Source organism: Amia ocellicauda, chromosome 3, assembly GCF_036373705.1.
Source record: "Amia ocellicauda isolate fAmiCal2 chromosome 3, fAmiCal2.hap1, whole genome shotgun sequence".
Lineage (NCBI taxonomy): Eukaryota > Metazoa > Chordata > Actinopteri > Amiiformes > Amiidae > Amia > Amia ocellicauda.
The window spans coordinates 5448707-5473566 of record NC_089852.1 but is presented as its reverse complement, the minus strand read 5'-3'; the positions used below and the strand labels follow the sequence as shown (position 1 = coordinate 5473566).

The following is a 24860-nucleotide window of genomic DNA, read 5'->3' as shown; positions in this document are numbered from 1 at the left end:
AAGACTGAATCCACTTTCACACCACTTGTGTTTTCACAGCGGATGCAAAGCTCTCTCTACGGTGCTGAGTGAAACCATTTTGGGGCCTGTGTTGATGCCAGAAACCTGGTGCAGTAAAGTGCTGAAACTGAAAACGTGATCTGATTGCCCTGTTCCTTCACCAGTTGTATCTTGTCCCGTCTTGTCTGTTTTTTTGGGTTTTTTTTTTTGGGGGGGGGCAGGAGGTTAAGAGCCCTTGTGACATTTGACTAGGGTTTTTAATATTTAATCGGCACTAATGGTCTATTCACCTTATGCATTCTCTTGGCTAAATACCTGTAACTTCAGATGTTTTGTATGAAATCCAGTCTCATGATCACTCTTGACATGAAAATGCACTACCTTTTTGGTTGTTTTTGTCAGTAAATCACTGACCTTCACAGTATGGTGTAGGAGACCCTGACGAATTTAACTCTTCATAGCCTAATCAGTTTGGTCTGATTTCTAAAGGCCATCTCAGACATATGTTAGATGTCAATATATTCCGTAATACCTCGTTGTTTGAGAAATGTATGAGAAGTGTATGATTCTTCTGATATGGGACTTGGAAGAGCAATAACATAGATTTCCCTGTGTCTGTATCTTTGGTGGGGGGGCAAAAGTGTGTATTAGGCATTATTTCTAGACTCAGAAGTTCCTATGTTTGTACACAGCCTAAGTGCCTATCCTGTGTGTGTAGTAGTTGAAGTTCTGGACAACCCAATGATACCAGTAGGAGTCATATGAAGCATCCACACTGATCTACACACGACCATTTGTCACTATGAAAATCAGAGCTATATTGACTACAAACACCTAAAAAAAATATGTTGGGCCAAGAGGCAGCTTGCCATTGTGTGGGTGCCCTGCACGTGTTGCCTCCCTGGTGTCACTGGAGCTCTGTTTATATCTCCTTCTCCCAGTCCAGCGGGGGGACACTTAGATGGAGAACACAGGAAACTGTCTGGCAGATGCAGCTCTAATAAGGTTCATATTTATGGCACAGCATGTCAGGAAGACGAAGCCTCGTATGGCTGCAGCCTATGCCGTGAATCACTCAGGACCGGATGTTCATTACTAACGAAGCGAGCTCCCCACTCCAGCTCTAATGAAGCAGGCCTGCTGCGCAAACAGATGGTTTCAATGTTCAAAAAGGCAGGCCTGCCCTCGGGTACATTATGCATCTCCAATTAGACAGGTTTGCCGATGACCTCTAGAGGTAGACCTGGTACCTTTCCTTTCAGAAGCCCCACCTGGTAAGACACAGTAAAACAAAACCCTCTGGAGCCGGCAGGTCATCATGAACTGAAGCCTCTACAGGATTAAAAACGACATGTATTTTAAAAGTGTGCTTAACTAAAAGTACAAGCCTAGCTTTTCATCGTCTTACTGTCTATTCTCCGCATTGGCTCAGCCGAACAGGTATCCTTCCAGTGGACAAAAGCCAAAACAAAATGGGGCCGTACTTGAACCCAGGCTCAGCATTTAAAACAGTAAGTCTGAATCATATCAGAACTTAAAGAAAAAAAGAAAAAACTAAGAATAAATCTACTGTTACATAATGGTCTGTGCCAGATGGCTCCACTTCTCGAGATTCAACTTCAGGAAGGTCACATGATTTGCAGTTCTGAAGTGTTTGTTCATTCCTGTCTTAATTTGATGTGTTTTCATGTAAAAACAATATTACGGCACAAGAACTCTAGACCTGCTGCATCTCGGTAGCTTCACACTCGGTTATAATTAAAATGTGTAACTATTACATAAACGGACAGCTGTAAGGAGGGATGTAAGTGACATATTTTTATTTTCTTTCTCAGGACACCCTGAACAAAAAGCCCTGTTACTTTCAATGGGTTACTTGCTGATAAATTGTCAAAATAAAAAGTTAGTAGACTCCTATTTCCCTTCAAAATTGCACTCTCCACACAAATACATGTAATTTAAGAAACAACAGTGACTGTAGTAATCAAAATTCATGATACATACATTTCAATATCACACTGACTTGGCTCTGGGCCCTGATTTCTGAAGTAAAGTGAAATATTTTAAACTTACAGTTCAACTGTAGTACATGCTGTCTTGGTTTCATCACTGCTACAGAAAAATACACCACCCCCCACACCCGCATGCATACACACACGCACGCACATTGTTGTTTACAGTGAAGGACCAGTTGCCAAGGTATAAAAAAGAGGAAACATAAAATACAAACAAATAAATATGGGCTTATTTTTAACAGGATGTAACCTTATCATGACCATCTTCAAAAGAGGAAGCTGTCACTTACGAAGGAAGGAAGCTTCGGTTTTCATCATCTGTGCTCTACAGGTGATGCATGGCCATCACCCAGAGGCGGGCATCGTTAGACGTAGGAGCAGCACTGATGCACAACTAATGCACTTAATGATCCCTCAGGAAAGAGTATCATTTAATCATCATATCCGCATTGCCACACAGTTACCTATGTAAGAGGGCACCTCAGACTAATTTCTCACAAATGCTCTTGCAATGAGAAAACACCTTTTCAACAGACAAAGATCAAAACCCAACCTTAGGGAGACATTTAAAATATATATATTATTAAGAATAAAAGGAAGACTGCAAATGGGACAAACAAATAAGACAGTAACCCAATATTGTACATACTGAACTATTTATCTCATTAAGTATATAGCCTGGAATGGGCTTCAACAAATTATATCCATCTGTATTATCCTTTGCTGATGAATCACACTGAATCTTTTGGCCATTGATTAAAATTGCTACAACATGCAACCAGGTGACATTGGAAAACTACTGAATCATAAAGAAGTGTAATGCCATGTACTGCCTTTATTTATATCACTATGTATTTATAATGATCGCTCAACCATGGTGTAATGCATTACAATAGAGTAAAGCCATTGTAATAATATGTAACATTGCCAATTATTCTACATCCCATATTGTATAGGTAGCCAAAGTTACTTTATATACATTAATATTTCTAAATTCTGCTTAAATATTTCCACATTCCAAATCAAGGCAGAACAGGTAGAGTAGGCCCAATAACTGCCTTGGTTACAACGTTTTAAATAACTATACATTGATTGCTTGGGCAAGAATTGTGCAAGCAACAGAGACGTATGGTCTCTAGTCTGGGGGTCTTCAAATTTTCGGTCGAAGACCAATAGGGGTCTGAAAGATCCTGTCTATTGGTCTATGGAGAGGTTTCATAAATACAAAGGCAGCAGCAATGGAGTATATTTATCGTTCCCACTTTGAACTTTGAATTGTGGAGATCTGTGACATGAACACTATCATAAAGTTTCATAATCTTTCTCCTTAAAGATGTAGGCTACTCTGTGGAATAATCTTCAGTTATGTGTTCACAAATTCATCCAAAAAGTCAAGGGTGTCTGACACACAATTATACACTGTACATGTCTGTCTGAGTTTCTTCTAACTCTAACGGTTTTCAATTTAAAGATTCAAATGGTCTAAATGGTTTGAAATCTAAGTCAGCTGACCGATGCCCAAGAAAATATAAATAGGTAGCAGCTCACAAGACCCAACATTTCTAGACAAAACAGATTTACACAGTTATCTCTCTCAGCAAGAGCAAATGAGAAATACTTGAATAAATCAGGGGTGCTTATTAACCATCACACATCTTTATTCATGTCCAGAGGAGTTGAATGGCTTGAAGACACATGCGAAAATCTGGCAGACAGACAGGCAGGCAGGCAGGTGTTGCTTATCCCAGGGACAAGAGAGGGTACATCCATCGTCCTAACTAAGGACATTCACCTGCCTTTCATCGCAATTCAATTCAGCTCTGACAAGGAAACTCATCATCGTACCCTGGCAGGAAGAAAATCTGATCCTGTTTGTACAAAACCACCTGCAGTCCAGTCCTGTCAGACATCAGCCGAGCTTAACTGGGCTACCTCCCAGAACTGCCTTCACAATTCTCTAACTGCGTCACTCAAAAACAAAGAATAATGAATCTGGACAATATGTCGGTATCAGGCTAATTAATGTATATCTGGATGAACTGAAGATTAGGATGTTTGCAAAGAATGGAACATTAGAAATGACAAAAAAGTGACTAATGTTTTAACGAAGGATACAAATTAAGATTTAATCCCAGAGCTTTGAAGGGAAGCGGAGAGATTATATAGTTATATATTTTGTATACCTATATCTGAATCTTTAAGGTGCATAATACAATAAGACTTTTCACAGGAACACTGATAGCAGACACTGAGAAAGAACGCACTGGATCCTTTTTGTCAGGTACACTGAGGTAAAAACCCCACCTGGGAGGTTGTGAGCATTCATTCTGTGATAAGAAAATGTATCTTTTACCTCAGCTACACTGATAGTCTGGTGTGGCAAGCAAACAGACTTCTCAACGGGTGACAGATGACATACGGAAAGCAATGGTGTGGGCTTAGACGCAGTTCATAGCCGATAAGAACCTCTATCCAAAATCCTCCCTCATAACTGGCACAGATGGGCAAAACAATTAAACAAATCACACAGGGCTTGTAGAACACATTTTATACACTGAATCAACCAGGGGTCTTAAATGCACTAGATCCTTTTAGGCTGTCAAGCTAAAGTGTTTTAATAAAATGTTTTTGTTCGTTGCTGCTCTGATGTGTAGGTAACCCTTTTACTTAGGGAAAAGACAAACTTCCCTTCATAGTAGACTTTGGTGAAAGAGTCTTTTACAACAACCTAACTCCCCTTTGATTTGAAATACTCTTCACATACATTAAAAAATCTGATAAGAATACTATTTTAGACTGGTCTTTAAAGCATTCACTGTGTAATTATAATTTTTCCTCTCATAATGGTTTAGATCTTTGATGAATGGACTTTTTAATGGTATCTTTTAAAACTAAAGTATTCACAGAAAAAAATTGTATAAACCTAGTGTCAGTCAAACTACTTTAACAAATCTAATTTCCCCATGAATTGTTCCTTAAAGTTACAAACCTTACTGTACAAATCCTTCCATCCCTATGCGTTTAATTCTAATTCTAGAATGTAGTTAAGCAATGTGATATTTGGAAATTGTTAAAAGTTAAAAAAAGCTCAATTTTTGTTAAGGGAAAGGTTTAAATAAAAAAGAAAGTGATGATACAATATTTTCTTGGATGTGACTGACTATGACAAAATAAAACAAATACAGACTTAAAGGATGGTTTGCAAAGCGGTTTTACCCATACCTTGAAACTGGCATTTATATATATTGAAATGTTCCATTACATTCGCTCATTAAACTTTGCTTACACACTTAACAGCCAAAGAAGAGAGACACCAGATCCCTCTGTATAACACATCTGAACATTGAAGAGGACCTGAAACTTCCTTTTCATCACATTCTTTATTTTTTATTTCTCAAATTCTTTCCGGCGCCAATTCAAGTCCTTACCTCCTCTCGGTGCGATTGTGCCGATGACCTTGACTGGCTCTCCCCAGCAGCCGCGGCCCCATTCACACTCGTGGCCCTTTGCTGCAATCTCAACACTTCTCCATAATCTGCAGTGTCAAAATTAGTTTTCCACACCATAACCTGAGGAAAAGTAAGGATATCACCATATGAATACAGGCAGAATATGCTTTTGCAGTTGTTCAAAGAAAGAGAATGATGCACTTCATAAACTGGATAGAGAACCACTCAATTTTCTTTGTCTGGTTTGGAAAAAATCAGTTTATTTCCATGTTCAAGGAATTTGGAATGCAATAAAGAACATTCAATTCATAAATTAATTTTGGTTTGCCTCGGTTTTTAATTAATTAGATCGATCATGAAAAGTCATTAAGACTAATTAACCTCTCCTTTTTTGTGTTTATGGACTGGTTACTACTGGACTGGTTATGTGCTTTAAATTCACAACTTCATTTTCCAGGAAAGAATCATAAACATAAATAGAAATTGATTTAATACATGTGTGTGTGTGCATGTGCCAACCACACCAATATAATGTAAAAACACATGCTTTTTTGATTGATAATATTTTATATCTCTTCATTTCTTTATGGCTCTGGTACTAATTTAATAAAATCAAATTCATAACTTATGAAGGAGAACATGTTCTCAATTAAGAGAGAATTATTCATGTTTCTATGCACCAAGGGAATAAAGAAGAAATCTCCTCAGTTCATGTAATTCATTAAACTCAAATAAATGTTTGGGGAGAGAATGGATTCAAAATGAACAACTGAACCTGCAGTAAGATTCAATACGACCTTTTAATCCACAACTTAAAAACGCACTGCACTGTAAATCGGTATACGAGACGGATGGTAGTACTGTGGCTACAACTCATACACAGGGGAAAACAGCAACGTTCACTCGAGTGAGAATCCCAAAGCTAGTGTCTTCAGATTCTTGCTATATTAACTTCTTTTCATCCATCCAATGACAGAAAGAAAAAGGAAAAATACGTTGAAAAACAGCTGCTTTCCTCCCATTTAAGAATAGCTAGAGAGGCCGCTGCCAAAAATTAAGAAGCTGAGCCCCATTTATCTTTCAACAAGAAGAGTACTGTGCAAACAGGGCCGACAGGTACTCGACTCACCATCTCACTCACCATCCACCGGCCTGAGGTTTATTCGATCTATGGAACAAATTCTTTCACAGTGAGGCAGTCAGGCCTGAGCTGACCTTATAACTCAAACAGGGCGCTCTCTCTCTGGCCTCTGGACACGCGTGAAATGCTGGCTCAGAGCGCTGGAATGTGGGAATTAAAGACAGGCCTGCGAGGAGAGACCATTCTCTTTCTTCAATTGCCTGGTTTATTCTTTGTTTGTTTTAACAACCACTTCTCTCAATGGGCTGAGCGAGACATCTTTTGGCCCGGTAACCACTGGGGCTTAATCATCTGGTGAGGAATAACAGACAGACATGACTCGTCTTCGATGCACAGTGGCGTGGACGTGGAGTAATCTTCATATCACTTCCAGGCAAGCCTCGAAGTGTTACACAGCAAGCGCCTTATCGAGCAAATAATAGCACCAGAACAACGCTCAACTGTGAAATACCATAACCAAATAAGACCATGTGTGCATAATAAGTGAAGCCAGACTTCATCACACCTGTTTTTTTATTTTTCCATCTAAATACCACCTCTTCCACCAATGAAAAGGAAAAAAGACTAGTAAAGCAAGAAAGAAACATGCCACCAAGGAATTAAAAAACTGGCCCAATCGCACTCATACACTGTTTCCAGTTCTATCAATCTTTAAACGTTTGTCTTTTTTTCTAAGTACCTTAGTATTGAAGTGTCATAGTTGTTGCACTAGTTATAAAAACAAAACAAACATTTTGTTTTTATTAATTAATCAGGTGTTGATATGTAATTTCGTTTCAGAACTGTGGGGGGCGCTGCCAATATTGGCGGGGATGCGTACCCTACGCCAATGTAGCCGGATATACATTATTCACACTGTTCATATGTTGAGATACGTTCTCTTATTAATGGCTCACTCGTAGAAACAGAAATCCCACTGGCTCCGTGTCTTTTCTGTGCTGGGACCACCCACAACAGAATTCTCCAGACCGGACTGAAAAGCAGCTTTTCAAAGCAGCTCAGGGTCACTGGCAACTGGAGGTGTCCACAAGCTGCAGTTCGAAATGACTGGAAATGGGCTATAAGAGGCCAGCTGTCAGTGCTAGCACATTGGGGTTTTTTAGCTTTTTTTTTTTTAAATGAACAGCGAGGCCTTTGCTCAGCTCATTACTCATGACCCCACTGTGGCCGCCTCAACGTGGAGTTCAGAAAACAAAGAGTCACCTGTTCATCGGAGCCACCTGAAGCAAAGTAATCCCCGGCCCTTGAGAAGGCCACACACGTCGCTGGGCCCTGAAACACAAACAGCACACATTAACAGCACACATTAACAGCACACACACACAGCACACGGAGAGAGTTAACAAATGTTTTTTCAAGCACTGACCGTAGACTATTTTTACCACTAAGCACCAACATGTCTCTTTCCTATTCCAAAGCAAATTAAAAATCATCACATCAAAAACAAACATTTCATATTAGCAATGTATTACATAAAGTGCAATCTTTTTTGTTTTTGTTTTTAGTTTTAATCCTAAACCATAAACCACAAAACAGAATTATCAGAACAACTGCCACGACAAAACACCGTGGAAAAAAGCTTTCATTGCATGCCATGCCGTCACACACACAGGCTCTCGAGATTCCTCTTACAATCAGAAGGACTTGAACAGCAATTTTAAATAGAACAGAATTCATGTATTTACAGCCTTATACATACTCACATCTCTCTGATGTATGATCTAGTATTGTTCATGAACAATGACACAACACTGCCAAGTGCAGACAGTATATTCAAAGAAGATACCTCAGCTATACTGAATAGTTATATAGCGAAATATTTAATAGTTTGGATAGTAAGTGAAGGATAATAATAGGCTGTCATTCAGAAAAATTATCTGTGCATTTTGTAACTTTTGTAACGTATTTGTTTAATGCTGGGAAATATCTACCTTACAGTGTTCAGCCAAGGAAATGCTTGATCTGTTGTAATTTCCACAATCGTAATTGTCACATAGTGTATAGTTTTGTTCTTGATTTTCAGGACACATCATCATCATTCTCCTATTATTTTATCTCTTACTTTAATTTCTATTTCCAGTGTAATTTTATTTTCTGGTTCTCAGAGCAGTGATTGGGAGAAGAAAGTAAGTGTGACACCAGACCATTCGCAAAACATTTGGGCCTATAAGCATCACTGCAGTGTAAGCCAGCAGAATTTCTCCTCATTCACCTTCTACAAGTCACTTCAGATCAGGTTTGCTTGTCCAACATGGGAAAAATGTACAATATTCCCATTGCTAGAGTTGGTTGTTCTCTTATGAATTGTTAATTTACATATTTTTAAAGCAATGTCTGGGCAGTTCACATAGGAACACAAAATAAAGACTGAGCTTCGCACTACTCTCAGGGCAAAGGAAAAATTAAACAGGAACTGGTCTCAGAGCGAGAGGCAATCGCTGAAAGAATGAAAGAGAGACTCCCGATGGCAGGCTATTTAACAGTTAAGTACTGAACGAGGACAAACATTCAGATTACACATGAAAACATTCCAAACCCACATTCACATTTTCAGACAATTCCAGTGAGTCTACTTGTGTGGCAGCTCCAAGCATATATTGAAATCAACACTCTCAATTCACTTTGCAATTATGGGCAAAGAAACAAACAAAAACAACTATTAAATAATGGGTCCTTTGAAAAATAACAGACAAACAAACGCATTTAAAATAAAGACCATTTTGGACGCTGGCGTACGCAACAGTCAGCATGTCAAAATAAGACCACCGGGATAATTTGGGGGTGGGGGGGGTCGATTGCCACTCTGGTGTTTCTGCTGAGCTAGTGAGTCATTCGTAATAACAACAGCACGACAGAGCAGGGACGATATTAGCTTACAATGTAGACAACAAGGAGTAACAACCCAGAAATGGATCTAAAAAAATGTAATTCCCTTAAGATATTCCTCTAGTCTTAAAAGCAATCCCAAGAAAGTGTCACAGGCCCGAAAAAACAAGCAAGCCATGCTCAAAAAAATCTTCAGTGTTTACTTTCAGAAGCGTACAGCCGTAGATGCAAACAAAGACCAGGATTCTCTATTTTAATAGTTGCTATGGTTACTTTTTTTATGGCTAGTTTTATTTAATCAAGTGTCGGATTTTTAAAACACAGATCCTACTCTACGTACTTTGGAAGTGAGCGCATTCAGTCGCAATCTGGACCGAGGCATCCTGCACCCGTGCGGCTCAATAGGTGGGTGAATGCTAATTCCATCTCTTTCAGAAACATATCCATCTGAGCTGGTGTAATGAGGGTCCTGAAGCACAGGCTACAATAAGACCACCACACATTAGTAGTAGTAAGTACCCAGCGCTTTTATGTGTGGAAATAATGAACTGGCACACCAGGATCGCTCTGTGAAGGGAAGCCATCTCTGGTGTTACAGACAGACACAGCCATTTAGTGCCAGCATCCACCAAACCACAGCCCGACCGCAGCCTGAGACAGCTCGCGAGGCAAAGCAGGCAGGGGCACAACGGAGCCAAAAAAGAATCAGGGCACGGAGTGGATTTACCACAGGCAGGCCAAAATTATAATCAGATTTGGCGGCAACACTTGGGTTAGCATCCTTTGTCTCGTCTTAAGGGTGTCTGAGTCTGAAACTCTGCTATGCTCAATTTGAAGACAACCAACACTGAATTCAGACCAGCCTTAGTTAGCCTTTAATATGAGAGAAAAAGAGACAAGATAGATTATAATATATAGTGGAATAAAGGGTAAACCTGGGTGGAATCGATGTTGGGTACTTTAATTATTAATGGACCTCTGTCTGTTCCAAAGACATCCAAATAGATATGCTCCCAAATCCAACTGGATTTGAAGTAGAAACTAATTAGCAAAATGAAACTCGTCTCTTCAAAACTCTTACTCGGTTTCGCTTCCAGTCCTCCTTTCCAAATTACAGGGATCACAAACATAAAAAATTACTCTATGCTTTTGAAGTAAGCATTTTTATTTATTGAGATATGCATGTATGTATGTACATATTTAATCCAGTCGATAATTGTATACAAGTCTTAGGGAAAGAAAATTAACTGCTTGTGTCATCCAGGCTAATTCAAATTCAAATTTCCAAGGATTAAGCCAACGTAACAGCCTTTACACAGGGAAGACTTACAGACACAATTCAGTTGTGCTCATGCAGCCTTGTCTCATTGTTAACAGTTCTTGATACTGACAATATTATCTGTTTCACAAACATGAGCTGCTACACATCTGAGTCATGAAAGCCGGTGGTGGCCAAAGTCTGAACCCGGAGGCCTGGATCCAGTAGGTGTTATCAGGGATTTGGTGCAGAAATGTGGTGCTCTGCTCCGGGCAGCTCAAATTAAATAATTAACTGTTTAATAATTATTTGAAAGATAACTGATTTGAGAAAAGTGAATTATGTAGATTTGAAACTTCATTCTGAATTTTTTTCCACCTGCACTAAATCCATCAAATGCTTGAACGCCTTGAAGAATGAAAAAGAAAGATCGGCCATTTACTCAGTGGAGGCTGGTGGCCAAAATATTTGGGTTTCACACCTCAGACGTAGCTGACAGTGTGGGTTTGTGTGTGTGTGTGGGGGGGGGCGGTTCGGGGGAGTGTCCAGGGGACTGACCTATGTTTATTTCTCAAACAACCCATAGCAGTAGAACAGACTGATCTAATATTTTAATACATCTAATTTTATATTTATTAACGGATCTACTCAAATGGGCAACAGTGGAAGCGAAGACTGATGATCTAATATTTAAAATGTATACAAACATAGCCTAATTAAAAAAATAAACCTGACACGGATTGACAGGATTTAAAATATTTAAAAAATAAAATAAAGCATGTATACTGTTCGCAACATTTTCCTTGCTCCAGCTCCGGACAAAACTTTGCTGCTCTACGGCTCTTTGGTTATATAAGTCGGTCAAATTAATCTCCTTTGAGGAAAGTTGGCAACCAATTTAGGTATCCAATTCGTTAAATTAAGGAGTTAAAAGCTCAGGGTGGAACAAAATCCATTGGCATGCAGGCTCTCAAGGTCTGGACTTCGGGCCGACATTATCAAAGCCTTTTGTCATGCAGGATATACAATGGCCTGGGAAAATGTATGTTGTAATTTGATTTGGGCTTTCTTTCTTGATTTCCATGGCTGCAGGATCTCTATGGAGTGATTGGTGTAAACAGAGGTAGCACCAATGTAGCAGATATGGAGTATTAAGAGGGTGAAGAGTTAATAAAAAAAAAATATATATATATATATATATATATATATATATATATATATACATACATATATACATATATACATACACTCACCTAAAGGATTATTAGGAACACCTGTTCAATTTCTCATTAATGCAATTATCTAACCAACCAATCACATGGCAGTTGCTTCAATGCATTTAGGGGTGTGGTCCTGGTCAAGACAATCTCCTGAACTCCAAACTGAATGTCTGAATGGGAAAGAAAGGTGATCTAAGCAATTTTGAGCGTGGCATGGTTGTTGGTGCCAGACGGGCCGGTCTGAGTATTTCACAATCTGCTCAGTTACTGGGATTTTCACGACAACCATTTCTAGGGTTTACAAAGAATGGTGTGAAAAGGGAAAAACATCCAGTATGCGGCAGTCCTGTGGGCGGAAATGCCTTGTTGATGCTAGAGGTCAGAGGAGAATGGGCCGACTGATTCAAGCTGATAGAAGAGCAACTTTGACTGAAATAACCATTCGTTACAACCGAGGTATGCAGCAAAGCATTTGTGAAGCCACAACACGTACAACCTTGAGGCGGATGGGCTACAACAGCAGAAGACCCCACCGGGTACCACTCATCTCCACTACAAATAGGAAAAAGAGGTTACAATTTGCACAAGCTCACCAAAATTGGACAGTTGAAGACTGGAAAAATGTTGCCTGGTCTGATGAGTCTCGATTTCTGCTGAGACATTCAGATGGTAGAGTCAGAATTTGGCGTAAACAGAATGAGAACATGGATCCATCATGCCTTGTTACCACTGTGCAGGCTGGTGGTGGTGGTGTAATGGTGTAATGGGGGATGTTTTCTTGGCACACTTTAGGCCCCTTAGTGCCAATTGGGCATCGTTTAAATGCCACGGCCTACCTGAGCATTGTTTCTGACCATGTCCATCCCTTTATGACCACCATGTACCCATCCTCTGATGGCTACTTCCAGCAGGATAATGCACCATGTCACAAAGGTCGAATCATTTCAAATTGGTTTCTTGAACATGACAATGAGTTCACTGTACTAAACTGGCCCCCACAGTCACCAGATCTCAACCCAATAGAGCATCTTTGGGATGTGGTGGAACAGGAGCTTCGTGCCCTGGATGTGCATCCCACAAATCTCCATCAACTGCAAGATGCTATCCTATCAATATGGGCCAACATTTCTAAAGAATGCTTTCAGCACCTTGTTGAATCAATGCCACATAGAATTAAGGCAGTTCTCAAGGCGAAAGGGGGTCAAACACAGTATTAGTATGGTGTTCCTAATAATCCTTTAGGTGAGTGTATATATATATAATATAAATAAAAAGCCAAAGAAGCCTCCAAGACTGAAGGACTTCAGTCAACGCCATTTCTAGAACATACAAAATGTTTTAATTATAACTGTGGTCTTTGGAGCTGATCTCCCGTATGAGTCATAGTGAATCACTCCTCTGACAGCTCTAACAGGATTAAGTTTTTAGGATCTTCAAGCACCAAGAAGAAGCACAGGGCTACAAAGACTTGGAGAATCATTTCAGAAATCCCAATATCGAGAAACAATGCGAATGACTGTAAAAATGCACAGAGCCAAATCGGCAGTTTTAGTAACGCCTCAAAGCATTTAATTTAGATTTCAAATGTCAAAGGTAGTGACTTAACGCTGGAAATCAACAAGGCTATATTGATACATATCCAGATACTGCAGTTTCTGGGCTAATCCAAATTAAAAGAAAATTGACCTACCAGTGAATGGCAAAGTAGAAACCTGTGCTCTATCATGGCTTTTTTTATTGTCAGAAGCCACTTTCTTTGACTTCTAGATCAAGAAGCTATAGGGTACATGTGATTCACAAATTGGTCAAAGTTTGGTCTAGGCCTCTGACTAGTTACTGGCATCACCCTACATCCCTTTAAAATTGAATATAGTACATTTCTATAGCCTTCAGCAAACCCAGAGTAAATCGCGAGACAAAAAAAAAAAATCATCAATAAGAGTTAATATTATCTGTACGCTACACACGGGATTACAACAGGAAACCTCAGTCAAAAGATCAAGGTTAAATGCATATCTTCCTTGTCCTTTTAACGTGCAAGATATTTCATTCACTGCTGTACTTCAAAGACAGTGTGTGGATCGGATACAAAAGCTCAGAAAGATGTCACATTAAGGCAGCATCAAAAAGAGACACGTTGAACACGCCAGAGTATGAGGAAGGAAATTGTAGTGAAACAACCCATTGAAATAAATATTTCCGGTGTTTTTTGGTTGTACACATTTGGGCATTACTGACAATAGTAAGTGTGTGAAAACAATAATAGGGGAAAAAAAAACATATAGAGGTAAGAGAAGAACGTATCGTGCCACTGTGAATCAAGATAAAAATTAAAATTATCTCCAGAAGTCCAATACCCCCTGCTTGAAGTCCTCCCGTCTGAACTGTAGAATGTAAGTGACAGGTCGGTATTTGAGACACTGAAGACAGACGGTCAGAAATGGAATTAGTGAAATCAAAATCAGTGTATTAATTAAATTAGGTATTATTTGTGACAAGCATGAACATACACCCCAACCTTGACAAATCCTCAAAATGTCAAGGGTCCACCGCAGGTACGTGATGGAAAACAGGAATGGGTTTTTCTACTTTTGAGAAAAAAGAAAGTGGTCACAATCTTTCTCTTGATTATTTCAATTTCCCCCCTCATTGTAAAATCAGATTAGAACTTGTTCACGTACTCAGTACTGTCAGTCAGCAGGTTTAAGAAGACTTCCTGAAAGTACAATCATTAAAATGAGTCCGAATGCCTTGAGACCTGCATGCTAGCACGCTCACAGCATAGTTTAGTCTTGCCAGGGCGGCCAAAGCGACAGTCTGTCAATGACAACCATAGGGTGGGATTGTTTTCCCAGCTCAGTCTTTTAGTGGGAAAGCACGTAGGCCAGCCAGACCCGTTTTCTCAATGGGCAGGCAGGATATGGCTGTGTAAATTAAAGCCCTGTATTGTATACTTCAGTGGCAGCTGATTGAAACTACACATCACTTCGCCCTTTCATGTGCTTATTAAGTCAATATTCGCCCGGCTCTAATCTTGAGAAAGTGAAGAAAAAGTTACACTCTCACTATGTTTTTAACAACTGGTCAGGAAACGTGAAAACTTTCAGCATTACCCTTTTATAGATTAGTTTGCCTGATTTGTCATTTCTGTGTTTTTTTTTGGTGGGGGGTGGCTGGAAAGTTTGACTTTCTAGACCTTATGCTGATATTAAAATGAAGAACTTACTCCTGTGTGTAGAAGGCAGTATAAATTCCCTGTAGGACTGAGTTGAATTAGATTATGCAATAAAACACATGTAGTTAGAAGTGCAAACCTGGCAATTACAATTGATATAAAACAGCCTACATCGTGCTTCAAGAACACCTCTGGTCACCCGACGATACCCCCCCCCCCCCCCCCCCCCCCGTCACTCTCCTACATCCTGTGCCCAATTATTAACCACTTTTGGCACCCACTGTTAAATAAAAAAAAAATCTGCATGTCAAATAAACTTGATAGAGGACAGTGCAGCAGGCAGTGACTAAAGCAGCAGCGATCTGTCACTGCACCTCGAAGTGAGAACAGCTGTCTCCAGTGCGGTGCACAGCTAGAATGTCCAGGGCCTACAGCATTGTAATCAAGAGCAAGAATGTAAACTCGGCACCGGTTCTCATGTAAACCACGATCGATCAGCTGGCAGCCGACATTCCAGACACCTCAAAACACAGATTCGGCTGCGTCAGAGCCACACCGAAGGCACATCCCCCTGCTGCGGTCCCAATAATTTCCCCCAGGTTCCCTCAAAAACGGCAGTAAGGTGTACTGCACAGCAACCACCCTGAGAGCATACGAAACAAACCAGAGCCTAGCAACAAGTCTGAAGGACAGTCTGTTCCCTTTCACCAGTGACTAATGCCCTTTCGCAACCTCCCACGGCACTGCCAGACTGTCTCGCTGGTGCTTGAACTGAACACATTTCTTGGAGAGGCGAAAAGCAACAGCTCGACTTGAGCACATGCTGTAGATTTCTAAGGCAGAGTTCCCCATGAGGTTTCATCTGGCGTTTTCTGAAACCGGTGAAGGCACCTCCTGCAGAGCAATCTAGCTCACACAGGAAAACACAAGGACGCCATAGTGGTTTAGTGAGGTTTTTTGGCCGTGCAAGTGCTGTACATTGTGAAGAAACCTAAATAATGAAACTTGGGACTCTCATGCCATGCAATAGACATGTGAAGTCAACCAACACAAAATACTTGAAGAACAGAACCCACCAAGACTTTAAAGTCAACATTTGTGTGGACTGGACAATGAGAGTGAAGGCCCCAAAGCCACAGCCTACAGCCACAGATCTACAGCAGCTCAAACAGAGCATAACAGACAGAACAGAGGGGTTTTGAAGGAGTTAACGAGAACTAGAACTTAGCCTATGAGGTTATGTAAGATGCTAGTGGTGAGCAAAAGTCACTCATGGGAAAAGAAATATCACGAAGGATAATTTCACACAGCTAAACTGAAAACTAAGTGTTGTCCTTAGAGAATTAAAAGGTAGTAATTATATGCACTGTTTGACTTGGTAATTAAAATAAGATCCTGTATCTATTTCTCACATCAGACGGGAGATTTTCAGCAAGACTTATCTTTCAAAACACTACAAAAGTGCAAAGCTATTTTGTTCTGTAAGATAAGTGTGCTACATGACTTGTACTCCCCCCCCCACTGTGTTGTACAAGAGTGGGATCTGTGGCCGAACATTGATCAATTTCAAGATGGATATTGATATTCACAACAACATGTGGAATATAAACCAGTAACTTTAGTTCCTGTAAATCTGTTTACTCAGGTTGGGGACCACTATTCTGTATAGTTCAAGGCTTGGCATATTAACAGCATCTAGTGTTTTGAAAAATTAATGTCCAACAGTCCAATGTGTAGAAATAAGTAGGAGGACAGGGGGATGTGTCACGCTATATCTCACCCAGGCCATTGCAGAGAATAATTAAGTCATCCCCAAAAGACAAAGGAGATGTTTCAGCATTACTTCCACACAACATTATCCGTCAAGAGAAATTATGTTGCTAGTCTGATTCATTGTGTATCGCCAGAAGGACTCGGCTGCAATTCCAACTATTCCAATAAATTAGTGGTTTTCCCAGATCCTGCCGATACGCCCTGGCATAGTTTAAGACCAACGAATGTCGCTTTAGCCTTCCATCAATCACAGCAATAACATAAACCTCATCATTAGTTGTGTCTGGGTTGGTTTCATTGGCTGCATGCGGGACATGTCATATGTCAAGTCTGACAAGAAAGAAGAACTTCACAGCTGTTCTCTGTTCACTGGTACTAAGGAATCCAATTTTTTTTTTTTGGATTCCTGTACATTCTTCACATAGTATAGCTTGACTCCAGATGGCTTGTGGAAAGGCTACCTATCAGCTTACCTTAAAGCTGCAGTCATCACAGAGGAAAAATACCAGCAAATCAGGACACAGCTCACAACACAACTGAATTCCACTGATAAAGCTGTCAGACAGACTTCTGGCAGACAGATAAAGAGCTAGGAAAGCCAGCAACATTTTAGATTTCATTTGAGAAGAGAAAAAAAACAGCTAACCATAATTATAAAAATTGCAAGTGTTGTGACTAGAAGTATTTTACTATTATGGAACAAAAGAAGGAGTAGGTTCCCCAACTGATGATGCACAAACAAACCGAGGAGGCAGTTTTCTTAGCAATGCAAAGAAATACAGAATATGTAAAAGTCAGGAATAAAGTTATACATAAAAAGGTTTCGCAACAAAGATGGAAATAGTACATATTCTAGGCCTGGGAAACAAACATGGAAAAGCAGATTTGTGTCAAAGATTTGCATGATTGTCAAGTGACAAGCCTGCTTATTTAACAAAACACAACCGATTGTTAATTGCACTTTAAGTGAGCTTAAAGGTTATGGAAATGGAACAGCATATTTAATAACCACTTAGCATCAGCAATTGCTATGCTCCAATCTTTCTAAATGTACCAGATTTAGCAGATTTTTTTTTCTTCATGGATTTCATCCCTGAGAAAGAGAAGCTAATTTGATGGTGATGTTTTCTTCTTATGATACTGAAACCTTATTCCATTTAACTTCCAAAAGAGAGAATAGTCTAGGTCTCCCGATATTACTACACTACCACAACCGTTCCTGACTACAGAAATAAACACAAGAAAGAATCACTTAAAGGGTTTATCAGGTGATAAAGCTCACCAATTAGCATTACACTGCTTTCTAAAGAGATTGTGAGAATTTACACTTGCACATGTATTTGTATAGCAAGTCTTATTCACTGTATTGTTACCTGATGGCCATGAAGTGTGTACAATAGCCTCCCTTCCAGTAAATCCAGGATTTTCAGAGTGGAGTCATTGGAAGCGGTGATGAGGTAGTTTCCGGAGGGATGGAATGACAGCCCATTCACCACAGCACTGTGCACTGCGAACACAAACACAACACACACACAAAACATTACAAAAGCCAAGGTCAGGATTTCACTGCAGAACATCCGCATTCCGGAACACCACGCTATTCTTTAAAGTGACTTTTGAAGTCTGTACATTCTGTGAGAGGTTTTAATTTTGTCAGTGAACACCTAAGAAGGTCCATTATTGGGCAACATTGGAGGTCAGCCAATAAGCCTGACAGCCAAAGGAATGTCATGAAGGCGTCGGAAACTCATGCTTTGAGAAAACGTTGGGTGCAAAGTTTTCACAATAGACGAGTGCTCTGTCCTTGACTGGTCACAATAGTGCATAAAAAGTCTGGGATTTTACCACGCTTCGTTCAATAAAAAATGTTTTGCATTTAAGCCTTAGACAGCCATAATTTTTAAACAGATTTCTGTGCAAACCCCACTAATTAATTTACGATTCCAGTTTTACTTGAATTCTAAAACCTCTCTTGTCCTTACGATTGTGCATGTGTTGACTGTAAGCAAGGTAAGCAAACTGTTCAGTTTTTGTTTAGAAAGCAAGGGTTTCCCTCTAGAGGATGACCACTAATATTGCAAGTGTTGAAGAAAGAACAAATTTAAAGCAGTGGTGTCAGACTCCAGTTCTGGGGGGCCATGGTGTATGCTGTTTTATGTTCCAACAGGAGCTTCCAATTACTTAATTAATGTAGCCTAATTATTTACTCAGGTAGGCTTATCTAAAACTTACATATTTTATTTTTATAACCGATACCTTACAATGTGTTGATTACTCAAAACACTGAACACACAGAACATTTCAGAGTCTGGAGAGAGAAGTGTTAAATTCGTCCAGTTAATTGTTTAAGTAGACCAATTAAGGAGCCAAGAGCTGGGCTGGAACGAAACCCAGCAGACACTTCAGCCCCTCAGGACTGGAGTCTGATAACCCTTGATTAAAGCCTCTTTTTTTATCAACAATACAATATGAAATACCTTTAATCACTTTTCAGAATCCACAAATTATTTAATTCAATTTACTAGGTTTTCACAAACTCATTCTGTATAGCGATTTTAAACGATTAACTGAAAACGTGCACCTGTCATTTTGGAGACAACTGACTACAACTCATCCTGAATCTACCCAACGCATCATAGATTGACCTTGTGACCTCGAGCCAAGACACAATCATTCTCAATCGTGGACACAAGCGACAACCACAAAAGCACCAATCTCCATAACTTAACCAACCATATTTTCTTTCTTCCCCTAGTGGTTCCTGCTTTGCTTTGATAATCACACAACACCGTCTTTCCGGGATGACAGTTTGTATTATCTTTCTTATGGTAATACTTTTCTAAAGAAGGCTTGCTTTGCAGAGAGAAGTATAAACAGGTTTTCACTTTCCTAATAGGACAGGGTTGTCCTTCCACAGGGCTTCGGCAGACACAAACAATTTACATGTTAATTTGTTATGGTGGACAAATTATGTATACAGCTACACTCGATGAACTGCCTGTTGTTCAGAGAGCAGTTTACAACCATTTTATCCCTCTGTGAACCCTGACAAGAACTGAAAAGCCTTCTTATTTTTTCTTTAAAAAATCATAGCAGAAGGAAATAACCTTTCATAAGCATGTTTTATGGTTTACCGTACAAAGATAGTGTATTGTTAGATATTTCAACCTATCCGATATTTCCATATTTGTAAACAGCTCAAACATATTCAACAGTTTAATCAGCAAAATAAATGATATGAAGAAAAGCTTACATTTAGAAGTTTCATAATTCTTACAATAACGGGGTAAGTACATTTATTATGAATATCTGGTCATTTAAAAAAAACATCAAATAAGGGAATATCTTTTGACAGAATGATGTTCATCCCTCCAGTAGAGTTCAGAGACTCGTAGAATCTGTGCCAAGAGCATTGAAGCTGTCCATTTAGTAAAGTGGACTGTATAAATTAGCTAGCTAGATTGTTTAATACATTTTGTATTTAGCTATGACCAGAAAACATTGCCACAAGGACACTAATGTGAAATTATTTGCGTCACAGCTCACATGAAACTAGGGCCGCCGATAAGGAAATAGATATTTAATATAATTCTAACCTTTCACAAGCTCTGTGACATCTGATCAGTTACTTGATTTAAGGAGGCAGGACATATATTCCACGACTTATTGGGTAATTTAGTTCTAAACAGAGTGACAGTCCAGAGAGCTTTTGACAGTTTAGAATTTTTTTAAAAGAAGAAGCCAGCAGAAAGTAATACTGGAGTTTGAAAATGTTAAGGAAGCAGTGATCGGCTGTAACACCTTCATCATGAAACCATTAAATATTTGTAAAATATACCGTTTAATATATTTACATTTATTCAAACAGTCACAGACAAAAACTGTGGAATTATTGATAGTCAAAATATTTGTCATGCACATCACTAGTCGTCAGAGCACATTTCACAACTTCCATTGTGCAGAGTCTGAGTGCTTTGTAACAAACCAGTGATAATGGCTCATAGTACATAATGGATGGCCACTTTGTTTTCTTTTCTGCCCAGCCATTTCCATTGCTTCAAACTCATTTTACAATACATATTCTAATGTAGCGTATTCTGAACATGAATGAGCACAGGAATTGAGATTGGCCTCTTTATCTGAGAGGTTATTAGAATACACCACCTTACCCAATGTCAAAAAGCTGGCATGAATAGTGGTAATTTGGAAACACCCAGGATAGTTAGGCAGGGTAAAACAGCACTTTGACTTACTGACTTTACTAAAGATGGGCACAAACAAATGCATAATACTCATTATGGCATAAACGGTTTCAACTTTGCAATGTAAACGCAACTAGACTGAAACTGTTCTACCCATCACTGTAAGTAGATGTTTGCCATTGTTCCTTTCAAGAGAAAAATCATACATCACTTCCAGTCTTCAACAGTTACCACTTCTAGTGATTAAATGCTACCGAAGAAATTAACTTCTTTGGCCTTTGAAGATATACACATGATTCCACTTTCCTCTAGAGCACCAAGAGAAAAATGCAAACAAATAATGCAGGCTGGTTTGGGAATTTTGGTTTTAGTTTGGATGTAATTTTTGCGATGACAAGAAATTGCAATTTAGAAAGGGCCCAGCTGCTGCTTAGTTGACATAAATAAACAGCATTTTATAAACACAGAAAAAAATCCCTTAGATTAATGGGGCTAACATAGACACATACGCAAAAAAGATTTAAAAAAACACCAGAAAGAAAAAAAGACTGCAAGCTATACATATACAAACCATTAATCACACTGGAGTTCTAAACAGGTCTCAACGAACTGATAGTGACAGTGATTTGATGAGTGATGGTAACAATGTATTATTTCACCATCAGCCTTTCTTTTGCATTCTTGTAAAATTGCATTGTTTTTAGCAAATCAAATGTTTTTTTTTTTAAATAAAGGGATTCTTTTCCTATAAGTTCCTATAGCCTCCTACCAAATTATGACATGTACCCAATTTAATTGTGCTACATAAGGAAGGTTTCTTGAGCACATTTAGTATTTTAGTTTTGTTCACCCCCTCTCTGAAACAACAGGGGCAAAAAGGCACAGATAATACTGCCCTACCTTGGTAATGCTGGAGCAGCTTGTTGGTTCTGATGTCCCACACTTTGACTGTGTTGTCTGTGCTGGCAGCTGCGATGCACGTACCACTGGGATGGAAATCTGTGTAATTGACATAGCTGTGGGAGCAAAAAAGTAACACGCACATGATAGATCGCAACTACTTCAAACAATCTCATGTAAATTCACGAATCTGCAGCATCTTTACACTGTGAAAAATGACATGCTGAGAGTAGGCCATGCTCCTAGCTCCTTGCACATCCTAAAAGGATTAATATAGTTTGTTTTTTGGGGGGGTTCTTCGCACATCTTGGTCTTAAAAAAGCACAACCGTGAAATTCTCACAGCTATGGAATGCAACAATGTCCCTCAAAGGTGAATGTGAAGGGGAGCGCTAGGCCATCCAAGACAAAAAGATCTCTTACAGTCGACATGACACATGCTTACCCTCCATGTTCATAAAATGAGTGGATGCACTCTCGACTCGTTTTGTCCCATATTTTGATAGTCTTGTCATCACTTGCCGAGACTATCAGTCGCCCATCAGGGGAAAACCTGAGGACGCAAGGAAAGAAACTAGGTCTTCAAAATGGTCTAACCGAAAGTAGGACATTGTCAGTAAAAGGGATTTCTATGCTGTTGCACTGCCACACAAGACAGTAGGAAAAATATGGAAGAAGGTTAATGGATGGGAGCCAGTATATTTACATGCATTTTTTATGATAAAAAAGGTTTTCCGAGTTCAGAAACTCTTACTAAAATGCATGTATAGTTTTTTGCAAAATCTACCGTATATAAGAACTGAAAAGTTGAAAACATGCCGTCAATTGAGCAATGACTTTGGGTATTTCATTCTATTTAGCTTAATCACAAGAAGCAAACTTTTGTTTTGTTTGCGTATTTTTATAGTATGTCTAAAATACCCATAAGGAGTTTAGAAAATACATCACTGTAAGCTGCTGTCTTGTAATCTGTGATGAAGAGGTGAACAAGAACAACAACTAAAAATACAACACCAGGTACGTTAGGTCCATGTGCAGTGACTTTGCACAGTATTGTTTGAATCTAATGTGTTAAAGAGGAAAAAAGCACAGCCATTACTGAAGCTTTCAGAACATCTATTGAGGCATGATTAACTCACTATCATGAACTTGAGTCTTCACTAAACAATGAGAGAGCTAATTACACAAACCTCTGCCAAAGATGGCAATAATATTCCTTTCTTTCAATGAGTATATTATATTATGAAATGGAAGACATTTAGTGCTCATCTGAAGATTACAAGGGCCTTAATAACTCGAGCATTCTCTAAAAGCGGTGACTCATCCTAATTGAAATACATACAATTAGTGGAGTTTGAAAAGGAGCTGCAAGTTTGGTAATGTATGTCACTTCGAAGAAAGGAAGGAAAAAATAAAAAATAAAAAACCTCTCGTGAAACATACTTGGCACAGCGCACCCAGTTGATGTGCTGACTGAGGGAAAAGAGGAACTTCTGTCGATGGACGGTCCAAACTTTCACTGTCTTGTCGTCCGAGGCGGTGACTAAAGACTGCCCATCGCTTGAGAAGTTCACACATCGTACCGTGCCAGTGTGAGCTTTGAATACGGTGGACTCACCTTTCCTGAAACAAATACAATAAACAAAACTCAGCAGTGAGATCTAACATTTCACATTCATCTTGAAACTGATAGTTGGAGGTTTCTGGGTATAGAAATTATGGAGACTGGACGTTGCAAGCCTAATATGAAGAAAAAATTACAAATGCATTACAATAAAATACAAACACCACCAAACAAACATATTTTGGGCATATTTTCTTAATTAGTATTTAATACAGGTTGTCTCATTTTCAAAACCTACAGAATTTAACTGTCATTTACATCTTTCTAAACACGACTTCCCATCAGTTTTATTGAAAAACTCCTCATGCTCATACTGAAGTATTAAGTCAGTTTGTATCTTGGCTAGTATGCAAAGTCAGAATTTTGTGATACTGAGTCGATAAACAAACAATAAAAAGGAGATGTTCAATAACCGCAATGTTTTCACCATCAATCAAATATATTAAAATAGGAGACGACAACCTTTTATACCAACATGCACCCTCGGTGTTTTTGGCAAGGCCAGAACTGTCCAACAGCCTTTAGAGTAAACTAGTGTGGGAATGGACTGAAGGACACCCAGTATATACAATTTCAGAGGGATCACTACTCTTATTAACAAAAAGCTAACAGACGTAGGGTGGGTGGAATCCAAGTGGAATTTCAGTTTGAAGGCAAAAATACATTTTCTTTATTGAGATTTTCTTTTCCACTGCTGTGAACTGTTAGGGAAGCTCTGTGCAGGACAGTAACTATTTTAAGACACCAAAGACGAAGAGAAAAAGGAAAAAGAAACTTCATGGCCATTTGGTCACAGAGTACCTTCCTTGACAAAGTCTTTAATCTGCTCATCTTTAATCTGTTTCATAGCGTTTCACACAAAAGGTTTTCAAAAGAACATGATTATGAAGTTTAATAATAGAAATGTTATTAATAACTTGTCCATACGCCTACAGCAGGCTCCCTTCTATGCAAAAGCTGTAAATGTGCTAAGTTAGAAACGTATTAGTCACAGATTATTCTTTATTTTCCTTCCTCAGCCTATCCACTGGAAAATGAAAGTTATAATAAGAACTAAAGTAAATACAATACGAATTTAAAAATAGAATGTCAAGGTTACGATGAAATATCACAAGCAGTCTTTTTTACTTAAGTATATAAAGTAAATATACAATACACTCCAACTGCCATTGAAAGGACTGCAATATAACGGTGTAAAGTCTTCCTATACTCCTCAGGAAAGTAGAAACGAAAAGTAGAATTCTCTGTGACTTACAAAAATCCTTATACAGTATTCAG

The 24860-nt window shown here is 39.0% G+C and overlaps 1 protein-coding gene across 1 annotated transcript in view; it reads right to left on the bottom strand.

Moving 5' to 3' along the window:
* poc1a (POC1 centriolar protein A) overlaps window positions 1-24860 on the bottom strand; it is a 59313-nt gene that overhangs the window by 23586 nt on the left and 10867 nt on the right. The window contains exons 4-9 of the mRNA XM_066697875.1: window positions 23402-23581; window positions 22404-22511; window positions 21960-22075; window positions 18231-18364; window positions 7809-7877; window positions 5444-5584 (exon numbers count right to left, since the gene is read on the bottom strand). Of these exons, the coding sequence (XP_066553972.1) occupies window positions 5444-5584; window positions 7809-7877; window positions 18231-18364; window positions 21960-22075; window positions 22404-22511; window positions 23402-23581 (748 nt within the window). The remainder of the gene's footprint in view (window positions 1-5443; window positions 5585-7808; window positions 7878-18230; window positions 18365-21959; window positions 22076-22403; window positions 22512-23401; window positions 23582-24860) is intronic.